Below are 16,823 nucleotides of genomic sequence, written 5' to 3'. Positions count from 1 at the left end.
GGTTAAGTTACAAAAGAAAATAGTGCTTCGCGGTGACTCAGTACTGAAGGATGATACGCAGTTTGGTACCCTCGCATGTGTTAATAGATACTGTGACCCTGTGCAACACTGCAGTAATTATTGCTGGTGCTAATGTTATTTTAAATCTTGTGGCTTATCCCTTCAGGAATACTGCTGTAAATTCTATTCTGATGAACATCATAGACAAGAAGGTTGGAATGACAGCTTTATACAGTACCTTCCTCTGGGGTTCTACATTAAGTGCCAAGTAATTTGCACAGACCTAGAAATATTGGTTTATTTTTTAAATGTGTTATACGTGCTTTGTAATATGTACCCTGGTCAGATAGTACTTGACACGGAGCCACGAGCCAGGGAGGTTTCGAAGGTTGTCTGTTTCCTTGGAGAAGCAAATAAGAAGCATTAATTTTTCTACTTAATCAGACAGCCAGTGTTTGGTAATGAAAAGAAAGCACTCTTCGGTATTGTCTTCTGTGATAATTCTGAGTAAACCAGATAATGAGATCGATCTAATGACGCTGAAAAATATACTACAATTTTTTTTCTATCTTATCATATACATATTTTTAAATGCTAACATAAGCAAAATACAAGTAGCATTTTTGTTTGCTACCCATGAGGAAATATGTGCATACAAGTATAAGAGAAATGATTGTATAATCATTAAGGCCCTTCCGATTCTAAAAGTTTGGTTCTAATGAGGGAAATGTTTCCAGGATCTAAAATCTCTGTTTGATCTTGTCCCTCACAGTGGACAGCCGTCATGTGGGAACCAGGTAGAACTTTGCTGGGATGTAGGGTTCACTGCAGACTTGCGTGGTTCGGAGGAGTTGGTCACGCCTGCCAGGCACAAGCGAAAGAAGGGCATCTGGAATTGGAAAGATAGGCAGTTGGTCTTGGAAAGCTCCAGGCACTGTAGGTATTGGCGTGGATTGCGGCCATGTGTGGAAGAGGGAGGGCCCAGACAGTTCTGTCTAATGGGATGAGTAAAGTTATCTGCCCTGAAACCTGCACAGCTTGCTGGCAGCAGGAATCTCTTCTATTTTAATTTGAGACAGGGGGATTATAGGATTCCATTGTGAGTAAGCTTTGAAATGAGGACACTAAGATCAAGAGACCAGCCCTGAGATCAGATTTCCTTATTTAAGGCACTGCCTAGTACAGTCAACGATTCAGGAATGTCCTTCCTTTTGCCAAGGGAAAAGTGGCAGGGAGTTTGGGCGGACCATCTTCAGGAGACACAATTTTTATCTCCCATTCAAAGCTGACATATTGAAAGACCTCTCCATTCTTCATGACTTAAGTTTATGTTCCACAGCTTTCAGTTGGAGAAGCTGGATTTTACACTGTCTGTTTCTGTAGAGTTTTAGATGTTTGGAACAACGATTTGGTCAAGTTGCTAAAAAAAACGTTATTGAGAGAGAAAAATACTTCCAACTTGGAAGATGTGGGTAAGTGTAAGAGCCTCAGATTACGATTTCAGAATGGATGAATGTTCCATCTCTCTTCATTGCCAGTTTCTACAAATGTGAGATGTACCTTAGGAGTGTGGACACTGCACAGTGCTGACCTCAAGAATGATCTTTCTTTCCCTCTACTGCTGAGGAGGGAGGTCAGCAAACCTCTGGCCCGTCTCCTACTAATCTTTCCTGTATCCTCATCTGCCTTATGTCCCAGGAACCCAAAGCTCTGTTCCCTCCCCAGTTACTGAAGTTAGAGCTCAGAAAGCCCAGCTCTACGTACTGCCCTGAAATATGGCCATATATATATATATATATATATTTTTTTTTTTTAAAGATTTATTTATTTAAGAGAGAGAGAGAGAGCACACCAGCATGATAGTAGGGGAGGGGCAGGAGAAGGAGGAGTCAGAGAATCTCAAGCCCACTCCCAGCTGAGCACAGAGCCCACCTCAGGGCTGGACCCAGGGACCCAGAGATCATGACCTGAGCCAAAATCAAGAGTTGGGCATATAACAGCCTAAGCCAGCCAGGTGCCCCATTATGACCAAATATTTTAATAATTTGTGTCCAAAGTTTGTAAAATGATCTGTTTCTAGGTTATGTTTCATTTAGTTCCTGGAGGAGATGTGACAAAGAGGACATTTTAAACCCTGCTCTCCAGTGTATCCTGAATCAGAAGTCACGGGGGGGTAGCATGGTGTTAAACAGGCCAGGAGGGCTTGAGAGCAGCAAAGAAGGGATGACTGCCTGGACAGAGAAGCCCATGGGGTGCAGGCAGAGCCCGGGAGGCCACATGGAATCCTTGAAAGAATTTTGGAGTCAGGCAGACTTATATTTAGATCCTAGCTCCATATGTTATGACTTGAGTAACATTAGAATAGTTACTTTACCTCTGTAAGACTGTCTTCCTAACTTTTAAAATTATAATAATACCTCCCTTACAGATTGCTGTAAGGTTTCAAAGAGAGAAACATGGAAAAAAATTTAGCACAATCTCCGACCTATAGTAAGCATGCAAGAAACTATGAAACTATCCCTTCCTTTGGTTTTTTTTCTCATTCCCTGACATCTCACTCTTGCCCCACCCCCAGCCCTGCAAATGCCCTCTCACCCCTACCGGTCTTCACCCTGCTCAAGCTCCAGTCTTATTCTGGAGAGCATTATGGGCTGTACTGTGTCTCCCCCAAATCCATAGCTTGAAATCCTCACCTGCGGGACTTCAGAATGTGACTCTAGTTGGAGATAGAGTCTTTAAAGAAATATTTAAGTAAGATAATGAAGTTAATTAGGGTGGGTCCTTATCTACATTGACTGGTGTTCTTATAGAGGGAGGAGATGTGGATGTAGACAGATGTGTACACAGATAAAAAGATGTGAAATACAGGGAGAAGACGGTCATCTACAAGCTAGAGAAAGAGGCCTATGAAGGGATCCATGCTTCCAACACCTTGACTGTGGACTTCTAGACTCCAGAACTGAGAAACAGGCTGTGTGGTGTTGAAGGCACTCAGTGTGGTGCCTTCCCAAGCTGACTGATCCAGGAGCTCATGGCCGAAAATAGGTGTAAAAGCCTGCTGAGAAGACGAGAGGAGTATGGATGGATGTTGCAAATTCAAAAGCCTTGCCTTCACAGAATAGCTGATTTGTGTAACACTGTTAATTTATAATTTTGCAATATTGTTTCAGGTGGGTTATGCATCAGAAAAGCTTTCCTTGGCCAGTTGGGAGGTCCAAGCGCCCAGATGACAAATGTCTTGCATAATCTTTTGGACCATAACCTAGTCTTATATAAGAGACTTCCTGTATCTTGGTTACAATTGTCTGACTTACTGTGGTTCATTTTTGTCTTTGAGGTTGCATTGTGCCATTCTCCAGGGAATCCTCAACCATCTTGCATGGTTGTTTGTTCATTTCTAGCACATAGTTTAGCTCAGTATAGTTTGTTAGATATAAATTCTGGGTTGGAAGCAGGAGGAGTGCATAAAAACACCTGGGAAAGAGTCTGGCCACAATGACACAGCTCCTCATGCTGAGAATCTGGTACATGCCAGGCTCTATCAGAACCTTGACTGGCCATGGGGAGGTGGGGAGAAATGAAAAGGAGAGGAGCTCTCGAAGGGGTAGGGAAAGAAAATATAGTTAAAAAAGAAATCACTTGTTTAGTTTTTCTCATATTAATTGCCCACATTGTAATTCACCTGAATTTTTCTTTTTTTGCTTATTCACACTCAAAAGTTTTGCAGCAGTTTGTTCTCCCCGACTTTGCATTGCTCTCTCCAGAAAACTGTAGCATTCCTGCCAGCTAAAAATGCACCATATACTGCTTTCTCCAGATTGTTTATAACACAGTTAACGCCAAACTTTGGGGAACTCCTAACACTTTCCTCTTTTGTCATATTTATGTTCCATATTCAGCTAACATTTATTGAGCCCCTAATATTTAGTGCCAGGTTCTATTCTAGGTGCTTTTACTTACCTTACCTAGTTTGATTAACTAAACAGCCCAATGAGATACATATTGCGATAAGGCTCAGAGAGGCTAAGTAACTTGGCCAAGAAAAAACCTCAATCCCAGCAGAGCCAGTATATTCAGGGAGGGACACAGAAAAGAAAGAAATGAAAATAATTACAGATCCTGCTAAGTGCTAAGAAAGAAACAGTATATCATAATGATAGCAGGGGCAGACTGGACCTGAGAGCCTCTGTGCAAAACTGACATTGAAATTGCAGCTTGAAAGATGATAAGAAGCTAGCCAAGAATGGAGCTGGGGAAGAGCTTTTCAGACAGCATAAAGACACCGAGGTTTCGTTGTTCTAGAAACAGGAAGGCCAGCCTCTTTGCAGCTTAGGGAGCAAGAGGATGAGTGATGAGAAGTGATCTTGGAGAGGTAAGTAGGAGCCAGATCATGTTTGACCCTGGAGACCTAAGTAAAGAGATTGGACTTTATTTTAAATTGAGTGCAAACCCATGGGAAGGGTTTTTTTGTTGCTGTTTTTGTTTTGTTTTGTTTTGTGGTTGTTGTTGTTGTTGTTGTTGTTGTGTGTGTGTGATGATGCTATTGGTTTAAATTTTAAAAGAGATCATGGCTTTCTTATTATAAAATGACTTTTTAAGGATCCAGTTTTATGACGATCCAGTGAGGAACGTAGCCTGCCTGGCATGATGTGTATGGTTAGGGGTATTGGGAGGTTAGTCTGGATTCCAGTTGGAAGCCATGTATTGGGAAGTTCTTCATTATGAAGTCCTACCCTTACTCTGTGTTTCTGTTCAGAAACTACTACTCTGTCCTTGACCAAACTACTCCTGTAAACCCCCTGATAAATTGGAAAGTGACTTTTGCCCTTGGTTTGTAAAAGTCAATGATTTTTCATAATACATCAGAGTAGCACTGAGGATAATTTTAGAGCCAGAGGAACGGTCAAGATAAAGTACACATTTTTGTTTAAACAATAAAATCAAAGTACAGAACAGCTGAATGTCATGATCAAGGTCACACCTATTGGGAGGATTGGACCAGAGTCCAGGTCTCCCTACCAAACAAGTGCAGAGATCTAGACAGGGGACAATGTTAGCACGTTCATGAAGCAAGAGAGCCTGGGGTCGCCTGTGTGGCTTGGTTGGTGAAGCATCTGACTCTTGGTTTGAGCTCAGGTCATGATCTCAGGGTCATGGGATGGAGCCTCAAATCAGACCTCACGTTCAGCAAGGAGCCTACTTGAAAATTCTCTCCCTCTGCTGCTCCTCCAACCCCAGTATGCTCTCTCTCTCTCTCTCAAATAACTAATAAATCTTTAAAAAGAAGAAGAAGAAGAAGAAGAAGAAGAAGAAGAAGAAGAAGAAGAAGAAGAAGAAGAAGAAAGAAAGAAAGAAACAAAGCAGCCTGGAGTGGCTGAAGCATATTGACAGGAAGGGGAGTGTCGTGAGATGAGGTTAGTTAGGAAGAGAGGGACTACAGTTGTCAATCAAATTATAGTGACATATGAGAATAATGAAGGAAAACACAGTTTGATATAGATGTAAAAATATAAGTAGATCTGTTATAAGGAAAGTTAATTAAAAATATTTCTTAGGAGGAAAAGAATGCACTTGGGATTCCACTGGAAGTATTGATCTGAGTAGTATATTTTCTTGAGTCTCTCATTAAAATGGTCTGGCAGCAGAGTCACTAGTATTCACGGGAATGACTTGTCATGTACCTCCTACCACCCAAATTTTGATCTGTAATACCTGAAAAATGAGCCACAGCTTCCCGGAAAGTAGCTAAAGGACAAAGGATCCTACTTCAAAGTGGTCCCATTGGCCAATTTAGTCAGAGAATTCCCTGTGAGTTCGACAAACTGTTTCAAAAAGAGCATTATTGCAAATGGCAAGATTTCATTTCTTTTGATGGCTGCATAGTAGTCCATCCATTTGTGAGGACGTGGATGGAACTAGAGGGTATTATGCTTAGCGAAATAAGTCAAGCAGAGAAAGACAGCTATCATATGATCTCCCTGATATGAGGAAGTGGAGATGCAACATGGGGGGTTTGGGGGGTAGGAGAAGAATAAATGAAACAAAATGGGATCAGGAGGGAGACAAACCATAAGTGGCTCTTAATCTCACAAAACAAACTGAGGGTTGCTGGGGGTGGGGGGAGGGAGAGGGGGGTGGGGTTATGGACACTGGGGAGGGTATGTGCTATGGTGAGTGCTGTGAAGTGTGTAAACCTGGCAATTCACAGACCTGTACCCCTGGGGATAAAAATACATTATATGTTTATAAAAAAAATTTAAAAATTAAAAAAAAATCAAAGAACACACACACACACAAAAGAGCATCATTAATTCTGTTAAAGTAATTGAGTATGGAGAATGAGCAGTAAAGGTGGTTTTTGGTGACCTTAAGGGGAGAGAGACCAGTGGGATCAGGGGTGAAAGTCCAGCTAGAGTTGGTTGAGTGGAGCAAGAGGAAGCTGGAGAAGGTAGAGTCAGTGCATTTGGAATATTGTTAAAATCAGTTTTCCTATGAAAAGGCCAGAAAAGTGGGATAGCCAGACACAAAGTCAAAGGAGAGACTTTGTTAGGATGGGAGATACTAAAACATACTTGTTCTGCTACTACTATTTTTGTTTTAATTTTGTGACTTTGAGCTGCTTCCGTTGCTTAATTAAGAATGCCTTAATAACCATGTTCTTGTTTTTTGTTCATTTTAACTTCGAATTAAGATGAGCTCTTAAACTTTAAGCTTTTTGAGCAGAGGGATGAAATAATATTTGCCGTATTATCCTCAATAATATAAGCATAGTGTAGTTTTTAAAAAAATATCTTATTTATTCATTTTATCAGAGAGAGAGATCACAAGTAGGCAGAGCGGCAGGCAGAGAGAGAGAGAGAAGTGGGATTCCCGCTGAGCAGAGAGCCCGATGTGGGGCTCGATCCCAGGACCCCAAGATTATGACCTGAGCTGAAGGCAGAGGCTTTAACCCACTGAGCCACCCGGGAGCCCCAGCATAGTGTAGTTAGTGATTGTTTTTCAGTAAATAAATTAAAGATAATTCAAAAAACAAACAAAAAAACCCCCCAAAACCAGAGGTTGGCTATAAAGTTGTCCTTACAATTCATTCATTAGAACCAAATTTCTATTCTTGGCATTCTTTATCATCAGACTGCATAGATGGAGCTGACATGCATCTGTGTCGAACTGAATTTGGAAATAGTATTGTGGATTTATAATGAAAAGTTATTGTGTATATGCAGTGTAGATAAGTTATTCCTCCGAAAAAAGAGAGTTTGAATTTAAAGGCAAGAAAAAAGAAAATTCAGATTAAGAACTAGAAGGATCACAGCAAACACATTTGCAATGAAAGTACCTAAAAACCACATTGTTCTAGCAACAATTACATAACTGTTCTTTGCTAATTTAAGGGGGGGAAGTACTTTTTTTCCTACTATGAGGGCGTATTTTAGTATCTGAAGTTTTGGATTTTGGATGTACTCATGACTCAAAGTTGAACAAGATTTAAGGTACCAGCAGTTTGCTGGACTGTTTTTTATCAACTGATAACATTTTTGACAACCAGCTCTTAATGTATAATCACCAAAGCCAAATTTTTAAAAATCAGTCCTAAAAATATAAGACTAGAATGATCTTTGAGATGATCCCCTGCTTTAAATCAAGATAGAATTTAAATCAATAAGACTAAATCTGCTCTAATATTTTTAGAGCTTTTTTAGAGAATAGATTTGATAGCATCCTAAACAATCATACTGGTGTATAAATAAACTTAATTTGGGTGAGATTATTGGTAGCAGGTGTTTAGAGTATGATAAGTGATTTTATTATCTAGCAGATGCATAAGGCTGTACTGTAGTTAAGTTGCTAGCTGTAGTTCTGATTGATTTACTTATAATAAGTTATAAGTATATAATAAATAATAACCTTCTCTTGAGAACTGACGTAAGAGATGAACACATATCTTCTTAGTAGATTTCCAGAGAAAAAAACTCAATTTTAAATTCAGGGTTTGATTACGAATTTTGTTTCAACCTGAGTAGGCTGTGGTGGCCAGTTGTTTTGTTTAGTCTCAGTCTAGATGTTGCTGTGAAGGTATTTTTTAGATGTGATTAATGTTTAAACCAACAGACACTGAGTAAAGGAAATTACCTTCCACAGTGTGGACCAACTTCATTCAATCATTTGAAGACCTTAAGAGAAAAGTTTGAGGTCCCCTGAAGAAATTAATTTCTCTGTCTCTCTTACTTCGAGGCGGGTGGGGGGGCAGGACATAAGCCGTGGGAATGGCAGACAGAGGGAGAAGCAGGCTCCCTGCTGAGCAAGGAGCCTGATGCAGGGCTCCATCCTGGGACCCTGGGATCATGACCAGAGCCAAGGTAAAGGCTTAACTGACTGAGCCACCCAGGCGTCCCTGAAGAAAGAATTTCTGCCTTGAGGCTGCCTTGGACCCAGGATTGCAACATTTACTTTTTACTGGCTTTTCAGTTTGTTAGTCTGCTTTGCAGATTTCAGACTTGTCATCCCCTACAATCCTGTAAGCCAATTCCTTAAAATCAATCACTCCCTGCTCCCTTCTCGCTCTCTCTCTCTCTCTCTCTCTGTGTGTGTGTGTGTATGTGTGTTGGTTCTGTTTTTCTGGAGAACTCTGACTAATATACAAAGGTTGGAAGACTTTTTCTATAGAGAACCAGATGTTAAATCTTTCAGGCAAGACAGACCAAACTGTCCCTGTCACATGTACCCAGCTCTGACATTGTAACACAAAAATAGCCATGTAAATGAATGGGTGGGTCTGTGTTCCAGTAAAAACTTATCTACAGAAATAGGTAGCTGGCTGTATTTGGAACAGGACTGTAGGTTACTGACCCATGTATTAAATGATCGCCTGATAATTCATGCCAAAGAGGTAAGGGAGGGTATGTTTCTCTCTATGTATAATAATTTACTATCCCCACTTTCTCTCTTCCTTTTGTATACATATATATGTACACACACACACACACACACACACACACATATATATACATACTTTTAAGGATGTTTATTCAAGTGAGGTTTGAATCAAGAAGCAGTTTTCATCCTTTGTGTATTAGGGGTTATTACTTTGGCTGATAGTCTCAGTCTTCAACTTGGGTTTTACATATTTTATCTTTACCCAAGAGTTGTTTTTTTTTTTTTAAGATATTATTTATTTATTTCAGAGAAAGTGTGTGTATATGAGCAGGGGGGAGGGGCAGAGGGACAAGCTGACTCCCCACTGAACTTGAACCTGGATGAAGGGCTCCATCCCAGGACCTTCAGGTCATGACCTGAGCCACCCGGATGCTCCCCCTCCCCAAGAATTTCTTAAATACTGCAACAGAAAGTCTCACTCTTGTCAATTCTGAACTAATAACTGACTAGTCAGCTTTTCTCGGATGCCCCATTCCATTTCTTAGAGGAATGAGTAATGAGAGAGGAGATTAATAGGTGGGCAGGGGAGCTGGAAAACACAACTGGCAACCCAGTCTACCAGCTTTTCAGTGTCCATGATTCCAGATTCCAAGATGTAATCCTTAAAGGCCATCATTTTGCTCTCGGCAAACAGGAACATTATTGACGAGGCAGGTAATAATTTACTGTCCCCACTTTTTCTCTTCCTATACACCGTAAGTGCCAGGAAAGCATTGTGATTCCTTAGGATCTTTCAACAAATCAGTCTTTGTTGCCTAGTTGTACCAGTTAGTTGGGGAAGAGTTTTAAGTTCTCAGGAATATTGGAAAGTTAGAAATCTCTAAAGCAAAATAATATCACTGTAGGCCACAGGGCAGAAAGAAGTTAGGCTGATCCAAGATAAAATTAGGCAAATATACTTTTGAAGTGAAAATTAAAATCGTACCCCACAATGTTAATATGATATGTATTTACTAGATTATCGTTTCATTTATCATGTCACCATCTGTGTCTGTCCCATCATGGGTATTAGAAATGTTAAAGGAAATTGAGAGCCTAGGAAGCACTAAAAGGAGCCACATCAAGTTTGGTGTGTGATCTGGACGTCATATATTACTTGGAATAAAAGAGTATTTAAGGGAGATACAAATAACTTTATGTAAAAGTCTGTCATTTAGATTTTCTGTTTATTGCTGCAGATTGGAAGCCTAGATACCATAGGTAGAAGTCACGAAGAGGCTAATTTCAGGAACCTATACTTCTATAATAATTCTTTAGATCAATCCAATACTGGAATGGACAGTACCACAACCCACAGTCTTCTGTTGCTTCTAGAAATGCCTAAACTGACATTCAGTAGCTCTATAGAAGGAGGTGTGTTGGCTCAGGTAATCTTAAAATATCTTTCACAACATTACCCTCCAGATCCAGTGTTTCTTAAGGCAATTAAATCATATCCCAGGCAATACCAAATCTCTGCTCACTACAGCTTCCAACTTTGAGATAGGCCAAAACTTCCAAAAATGACTTTAGTCTACGTGGAGGAAGACCAAATGGGAAATAGAACAAGTATATAGTATAGAATTCCTCAGTACGGTTTCTTGTCCTAGCTTCTTTCAGCTACGTGGTCCCTCATCTTGTGTCCTCTAATCTCGTGTTCTCATCTACCTTGGGATGTTTACAACAGCCCTAAAGGGATGGCACTTTCTCAGGCACATTGCCTGCCTCTCTCATTGTACCGTAGGGAGCTACTCATCATTGGGTATAAGAAGTTATACTTAGAGAAATTTGGCAAGAAGAGTATGTGCCATGGACACATTTCGTTCTTTCTAGAGTATTAATTAGGCAGTTGTCAACTTATAAAGAGCAATAAATGTCTCTGGAAATGTAGTGACCCGGAGAGTACTGCTTTCCTCTGAACCTCAAGTTGGAAGGAAGACTAAGACACCATCGACACAGGACGAGGACCTACACGGAACACGCCTAATGAGTTTTGTTTTCTGTGTGGTATTCAGGGCTGAAATGCCAGCAGAGCCCGGGCCGAATGCAAGCACCAGCCTTCCCTCTTCACCCTTTCTCCCACAGCGCTCACCTCTCCTCTAAATAAAGTCGAACAGATATTTCAAGAATGTTGGTTTGAAGGGGAGCCAAATTATTAACCTATGTAGCCCTACATCTCTTTCAGGCCCTGTGTTTGCCATAAGTGTCATAATCTATTATCTCTTTTTTTCTGTTTATTTCTATAGTGTCCATGGAAAACGTTGGGGAACAAGGTAGGCTATGTTTTATTATTGTTTTGTATATAAATTTTAAAGAGAGTTCTTAAAAATAGTATTCATTTAGATTTGGTTGGAATTAATAAATTATACTTGGAGACTGTGCAGTCAAGATGGGGTTAAAGACTGAATTCTTTCAGACGCTTGGCAAAGACCTCTCCCTTGAAATGGTAGCCATGGTGCCAAAGATTCTTGTGGCTTTGAGATATAGGAATATCAACAATTTCCTGTTTCAGTTCAGAGTATTACCCCATACGTGAGTCACCCATAGTGTTCATGGAAAATGTCATTAGCTCTAGTCATTTCACACTGATTTAAGTGCCTTAATGGACAATTGAATTTTTAAATGATTCTGTAAGTATCATCATTCTTTAAAAAGAAGATAAATGATAAATGAAGAGTATTATCATTTTTTTAAAAAAATTGCCACACAGTTTTAAAATACCAAACGTGCTGTATTTTAAATTAGCATGTTTTATTCAACTGTGTCTTACAGAGTTAAGTTATATATTAATGCATTATTCAGAAATGATCATTGTCACTGTATACAAAATTAATATTTTATATTTGCATAGTACAACATTTCACCATACAAAAACACTATACAAAGTGTGTTTGTATACATTGCCTGAAAAAAGTATGCTTTTCTTAACAATTGTCCCATGTGATAAACAAGACACTTGAACTCCTGTTGGAGGAAGTCCTTTTTGTCCAGATGGTCTTTGTTTAATTATGTAGTCATTAAACAGTCAGGGCCAACACATTTGACCACAGCTAAGCAAAATTAGCAAACAACTTCTCAAATAGGAACTGCCTTTGGTATCCTTTGTCAGTGAAGTAAAGTTCTTAAAACCTAAATGTTTTAACATTTATTTGTTTAATTCTGTGTTTATTACTTATAGTTGAAGGCATAGCTGCCTTACTTTTATAATTTAGGAAAGGTCCCTATAGCCATTTGGCCAATAGATGGTCCTATCTAGAGATGAGAGGTTTCCTTTCATGGGACATTAAATAATTAAATTATTAAAGAATTTGGTTAACTTAGAACAACTAGATCTTTGTGAATACCATGGTTTCAATTTGTATTTGCATATTATAATGATAATATGTTCTTCTCATTTTAGTTGTGTGCCTGATTGCTTATCATCTACTTTTTGCAATGTTTGTCTGGTCATACTGGAAAACTATCTTTACATTACCAATGAATCCTTCAAAAGAAGTAAGTTAAAATATTAATAAAGTTACCCTAAAGTTAGAAACCAATAACACTGATGTCTGAAGAATGGATTTTATGTCTTTTTATTAATGTTTCAAGCTTAGTTAGTATAGTGATTTGTTTATATTAATATGTCTGTTGGTAAATACTTGAATTTTCACTTGGCAAATATTTTTGCACTGCGTGAGTATTGTATATCCAATATTAAAACTGTTGTGTGTTCCATTTCTACTTTAGAGTCTGACATCAGGGTGGATGGATCAATATACAGACAGAGCTGATGGTAGACATTGCTATATTATAATTACCAGTTATTATACTAATAGTCGATTAGTTGGCTGTCAACCACCAGAAACAACAACAATAAAATAACAATATTACTAATCTTCTCTTACATTCAAAGTCTGTAGCTAGTCCACATCTTCTTGCTCTGATATGTGTAGCCTCCATTTCCAACATCACCTCTTGGCCTAAGACGGATGCTCCAATTCCAGCCATCATGTCTACCTTCCAGACAGTGGGTCAGAGAGACTAGGATAGAGGAGTAGAAGTAAATGTCCTTCCTTTTAAGGATGCTTTCTGGAAGTTGCTAATGCCATCAACTTACATTAGAACTTACTTTCTACTTACTTTAGAACTTAATTATATAGCCACATTCTTTATGCAGAAGGTTGGGGATGTAGTCTTTATTCTCAGTGGCCATGTTTACCATATTAATCCTGTCTGAAGGAAATTGTGGATATTGGGGGGTGGGGGGTGGGGAGAACAGCATTCTCAGCTACGGAAGGTTTTGAGTAGAGTGATATGGTCAAATTCGCACTTTGAAAAGATCATTCTAAGTATTTGTTTCTGAGTCTTTCACCTTGTTAAACATTCTTGGAGCAAAGGACTGTGTCTTACTCATTTCTGTATTGTTGGCACTTAGTCCACTCCGTGTTTGTTGAATTGAAATAAACTTTATTCCAATAATAATGGTAGAGTTTTAGTTGGCCAAGTTAAAAAAAAAAAAAAAAGAAAAGAGAGAGAGAGAAAGGAAAGGTCTAGGCATCACTGCAAATTGTTCCCTGAAGTAATCTGTTTAAAATTCAGCTGTGGTCAAAAAGCCCAATAAATATGCTATATGACTTGGGAAAGGATATTAAAAATAAAACCACAGATATTTGCACAGAATTAGTGGTATGCTTGGCCTAAAATGCTTTACATGTAGGCTTTTTTTCTTCTACTCTCTACTAATTGTTTTTCCTACCTTCCCCCCCTCTCTCCTGCCACGTTTACTTCTTTCCTGTTATCTCCCTTACCCCCATCCTGATCTTAGTCATAAGAAGGAGAATGCAAACCCCTTTCATAGGTGATCTCATCCTCCGCATCATAGATGATCTCTGTGTTGACAATTCCCAAATCTGTTTCCAGCTCTGACCTCTCCTGTTGCCAACTTAGGTATTTCCCTGCCAAACGCAGCTCCTTAGTCCACTGGCACCTCAAACACAACACGTCAAAAGCTGAAGTCACCCCCACTCCCTTCCCCAAACCGTGACTCATCTGTTTCTTACACTGGTTAATGCTGCTGCCATCCAGCTCATCCTTCTGGACGTCCCAGCCTTTTGGAAGCTTGGCAGCCTTGCCTGGAATTATCCCGCTTTCTTGCCCGGAATTCTCCTGCTTTCTTGCCCCTCCCCCAACATCTAAATCTTTTTTTTCTTTTTTCTTTTAAATGAGCACTCCTTATTTTTCCTTCTTTCAAGATTTTATCCATTCATTTGACAGACAGAAATCACAAGCAGGCAGAGAGGCAGGCAGAGAGAGAGGAGGAAGCAGGCTCCCGGCCAAGCAGAGAGCCCGATGCGGGGCTCGATCCCAGGACCCCGGGACCATGACCTGAGCCAAAGGCAGAGGCATCAACCCATTGAGCCACCCAGGCGCCCCCCAACATCTAAATCTTGCTGATGTTTTTACTTCCTAATTTTTCTTCTTTGGTTCCAACACCCCACCCCACCCCGCCTTTTTTCCCCTTTCTTTCTTTTTTTTTTCATACCATTACCGTAATTCAGGGTCTCAGTCATCTCTTTTGTCTGAGACATTGCAGTCTCCAGTAGGGTTTTACTACTTACAGTCTTACCTACCTTCCCTTCTCAGAGCCCTGCAGAATTTCTCTTTACCAAAGCTAGAGGCCTAAAATCAACTTAAACTTCTCCACTCTATATCTGATAGCTCTTTCAACCAGTTTCCCTATTCTCTGTATTTTCAACATTCTATCCTGTAAGCAAGACCATATCATTCTTTTGCTCAGAACTTTCCTTTGATATGTGAGCTCATTCAGAGTAGAAACACAGTTCTCTACCGTAGCTTACAAGGCTGCACGTGCCCTGGCCCCACACCGCCTCTTGGACCTTCTTCAGTGCTGCCTTAGTCACACTGGTCTCTTTGCCCATAGGTCAATATACATGTTTCTCCTTTGGGGGTCTTGAAATCTGGTATTTTCCCTTGATCTGGACCATCCTTCCTATAGATAACTGTGTGGCCAGGTCCCTTCCTTCCTATTTCTATGTCTCTGTTCAAATGATACTTTATCTTTGAGGCTTTCTGTGACCACTCTGTGTTCTATGTAGAACATTTCATATGTAAGATTTCATATATAGTAGCTAATAATAAATATATAAGTAAATATGTAAATATGCATATCAGTCTCAAATGATTTTTTTTTACTGATGGATCCATGGTCAAAAGAATTTGAAGAACATTATTATGAAAGAAAGAACCCTGACTTGCTGGCTAAAAATCTTGAGTTATTCCATTAATAAAGTGTAAGATCTCACCGTAATCTTTTTTTTTTTTTTTTAAGATTTTATTTATTTATTTGACAGACGGAGATCACAAGTAGGCAGATAGGCAGGCAGAGAGAGAAGGGAAGAAGCAGGCTCCCTGCGAGAGCCCCATGTAGGGCTCGATCCCAGAACCCCGAGATCATGACCTGAGCCGAAGGCAGAGGCCTTAACCCACTGAGCCACCCAGGCGCCCCTCACCGTAATCTTTTAATTGGTCAGGAGCCAGAGACCCTCCCACTTGTAAAATGAGGGTCCTTGACTTAATCGACAATAGAGTGCTCTCAGCTGCCGAAAATCTTAGAAATATGGGACTAATATAGCAGTAGAAGAGGTTGTATAAGGAAATAATGTTAATATTTTCTCGTTACTATTGAGAGAATTCTAAGAAATCTGGAATTCTACGAAATCTAAAATTTACCTTTTTATAAAACAGGATTGTAAAATTGCTAATAGTTTTTCAATTCATAAGATTTTTCCCCCATGAAAGTAAGATAACCATACTAATTTGAAAATAGAGACTAAACAAAAAGAGAAAGGAAAAAAGAAAAACACTCCCTACTAATATAGGCAGTTTGCATGCAGATTTTCTTTTGAGTTATTTTTCCTGGTTATAGTCAACATGCACATATTCTAGTTTTTTTCCCGCACATAATAGCCCATCATTGGTTTATTGCCATTTTTTAAAATGGCATAATGTCCTCACTGAAATATGTGAAAATTTATTCTGTCACATCCCATCTTGGAATTTTAGGCTGATCCCAACTTTTCATATTATAAATTTGTGTTAACATGTTTGTACATGTTTTGTACACACTTTTTACCTGCATTTTGGATTATTCCCTTATTATAAATTCTCAAAATTACTAGATCAAGGAAATTGCAGTCACTTGCCAAATTGAAAAGAGAACGGTAACAAGTTACAGCGCTGACAGTTTTATTGGAACTTTGGCATTGCATGTTGTCCTTAAGAAAGCCACTGGTTGCTGATTTAATGGACAAAAATGTTCTGTGTTTTAATTTGTACATTTTAGATCCTGATGAGATTATATGTTCCCTTTTGTGCTATGTGAAAAAGAATGGGGGGTGGGTTGTGGGGGGTAGGGAGGGGAAAAAATGAAACAAGATGGGACCAGGGAGGGAGTCAAACCAGAAGAGACTCTTAATCTCAGGAAACAAACTGAGGGCTGCTGGGGGAGGGAGGGGAGGGTGGCTGGGTGAAGGACCCTGGGGAGGGTATGTGCTGTGGTGAGCGCTGTGAATTGTGTTAAGACTGATGATTCACAGACTAGTACCCTTGGGACAAATAATACGTTATATGTTGATTAAAAAAAAGAACTAGCAGAAAATATAATTCTGTGAGTTTTCTGTTTGGTTATTAGATTTCAGTATTTTTCTTAAGTTGTATATCCTATTAAAATTATAGTCTTCTTTAACCTGAAAAGTCTATTTGATTTTGGATCTTGGGTTTCTAATACCTTTCTCTAGGTAAGAAAGGAGGAATCCTTGAAGAAATGGACTCTAGAACTAGGGCAGGAATTAAGAGTGTGTGTGTGGAGGGGGTGAAAGAGATTAAGGGGATTAAGAGGTAGAAGCTTC

At 39.4% G+C, this 16,823-nt stretch overlaps 1 protein-coding gene across 3 annotated transcripts in view; it reads left to right on the top strand.

The window, feature by feature from the left end:
- Positions 1 to 16,823, top strand: part of ZDHHC2 (zinc finger DHHC-type palmitoyltransferase 2) — an 82,061-nt gene that overhangs the window by 13,235 nt on the left and 52,003 nt on the right. For all 3 annotated transcript variants that reach the window (XR_009349637.1, XR_009349636.1, XM_059156035.1), the window contains exons 2-3: positions 11,160 to 11,186; positions 12,314 to 12,408. Coding sequence is in view for 1 of the 3 variants with exons in the window: in XM_059156035.1 (XP_059012018.1) it covers positions 11,160 to 11,186; positions 12,314 to 12,408 (122 nt within the window). In the remaining 2 variants the exon portion in view is untranslated. The remainder of the gene's footprint in view (positions 1 to 11,159; positions 11,187 to 12,313; positions 12,409 to 16,823) is intronic.

The sequence above is a fragment of the Mustela lutreola genome, chromosome 18 (genome assembly GCF_030435805.1).
Source record: "Mustela lutreola isolate mMusLut2 chromosome 18, mMusLut2.pri, whole genome shotgun sequence".
Lineage (NCBI taxonomy): Eukaryota > Metazoa > Chordata > Mammalia > Carnivora > Mustelidae > Mustela > Mustela lutreola.
The sequence above is the reverse complement of the archived record's forward strand: the minus strand, read 5'-3'. Positions and strand labels throughout refer to the sequence as shown.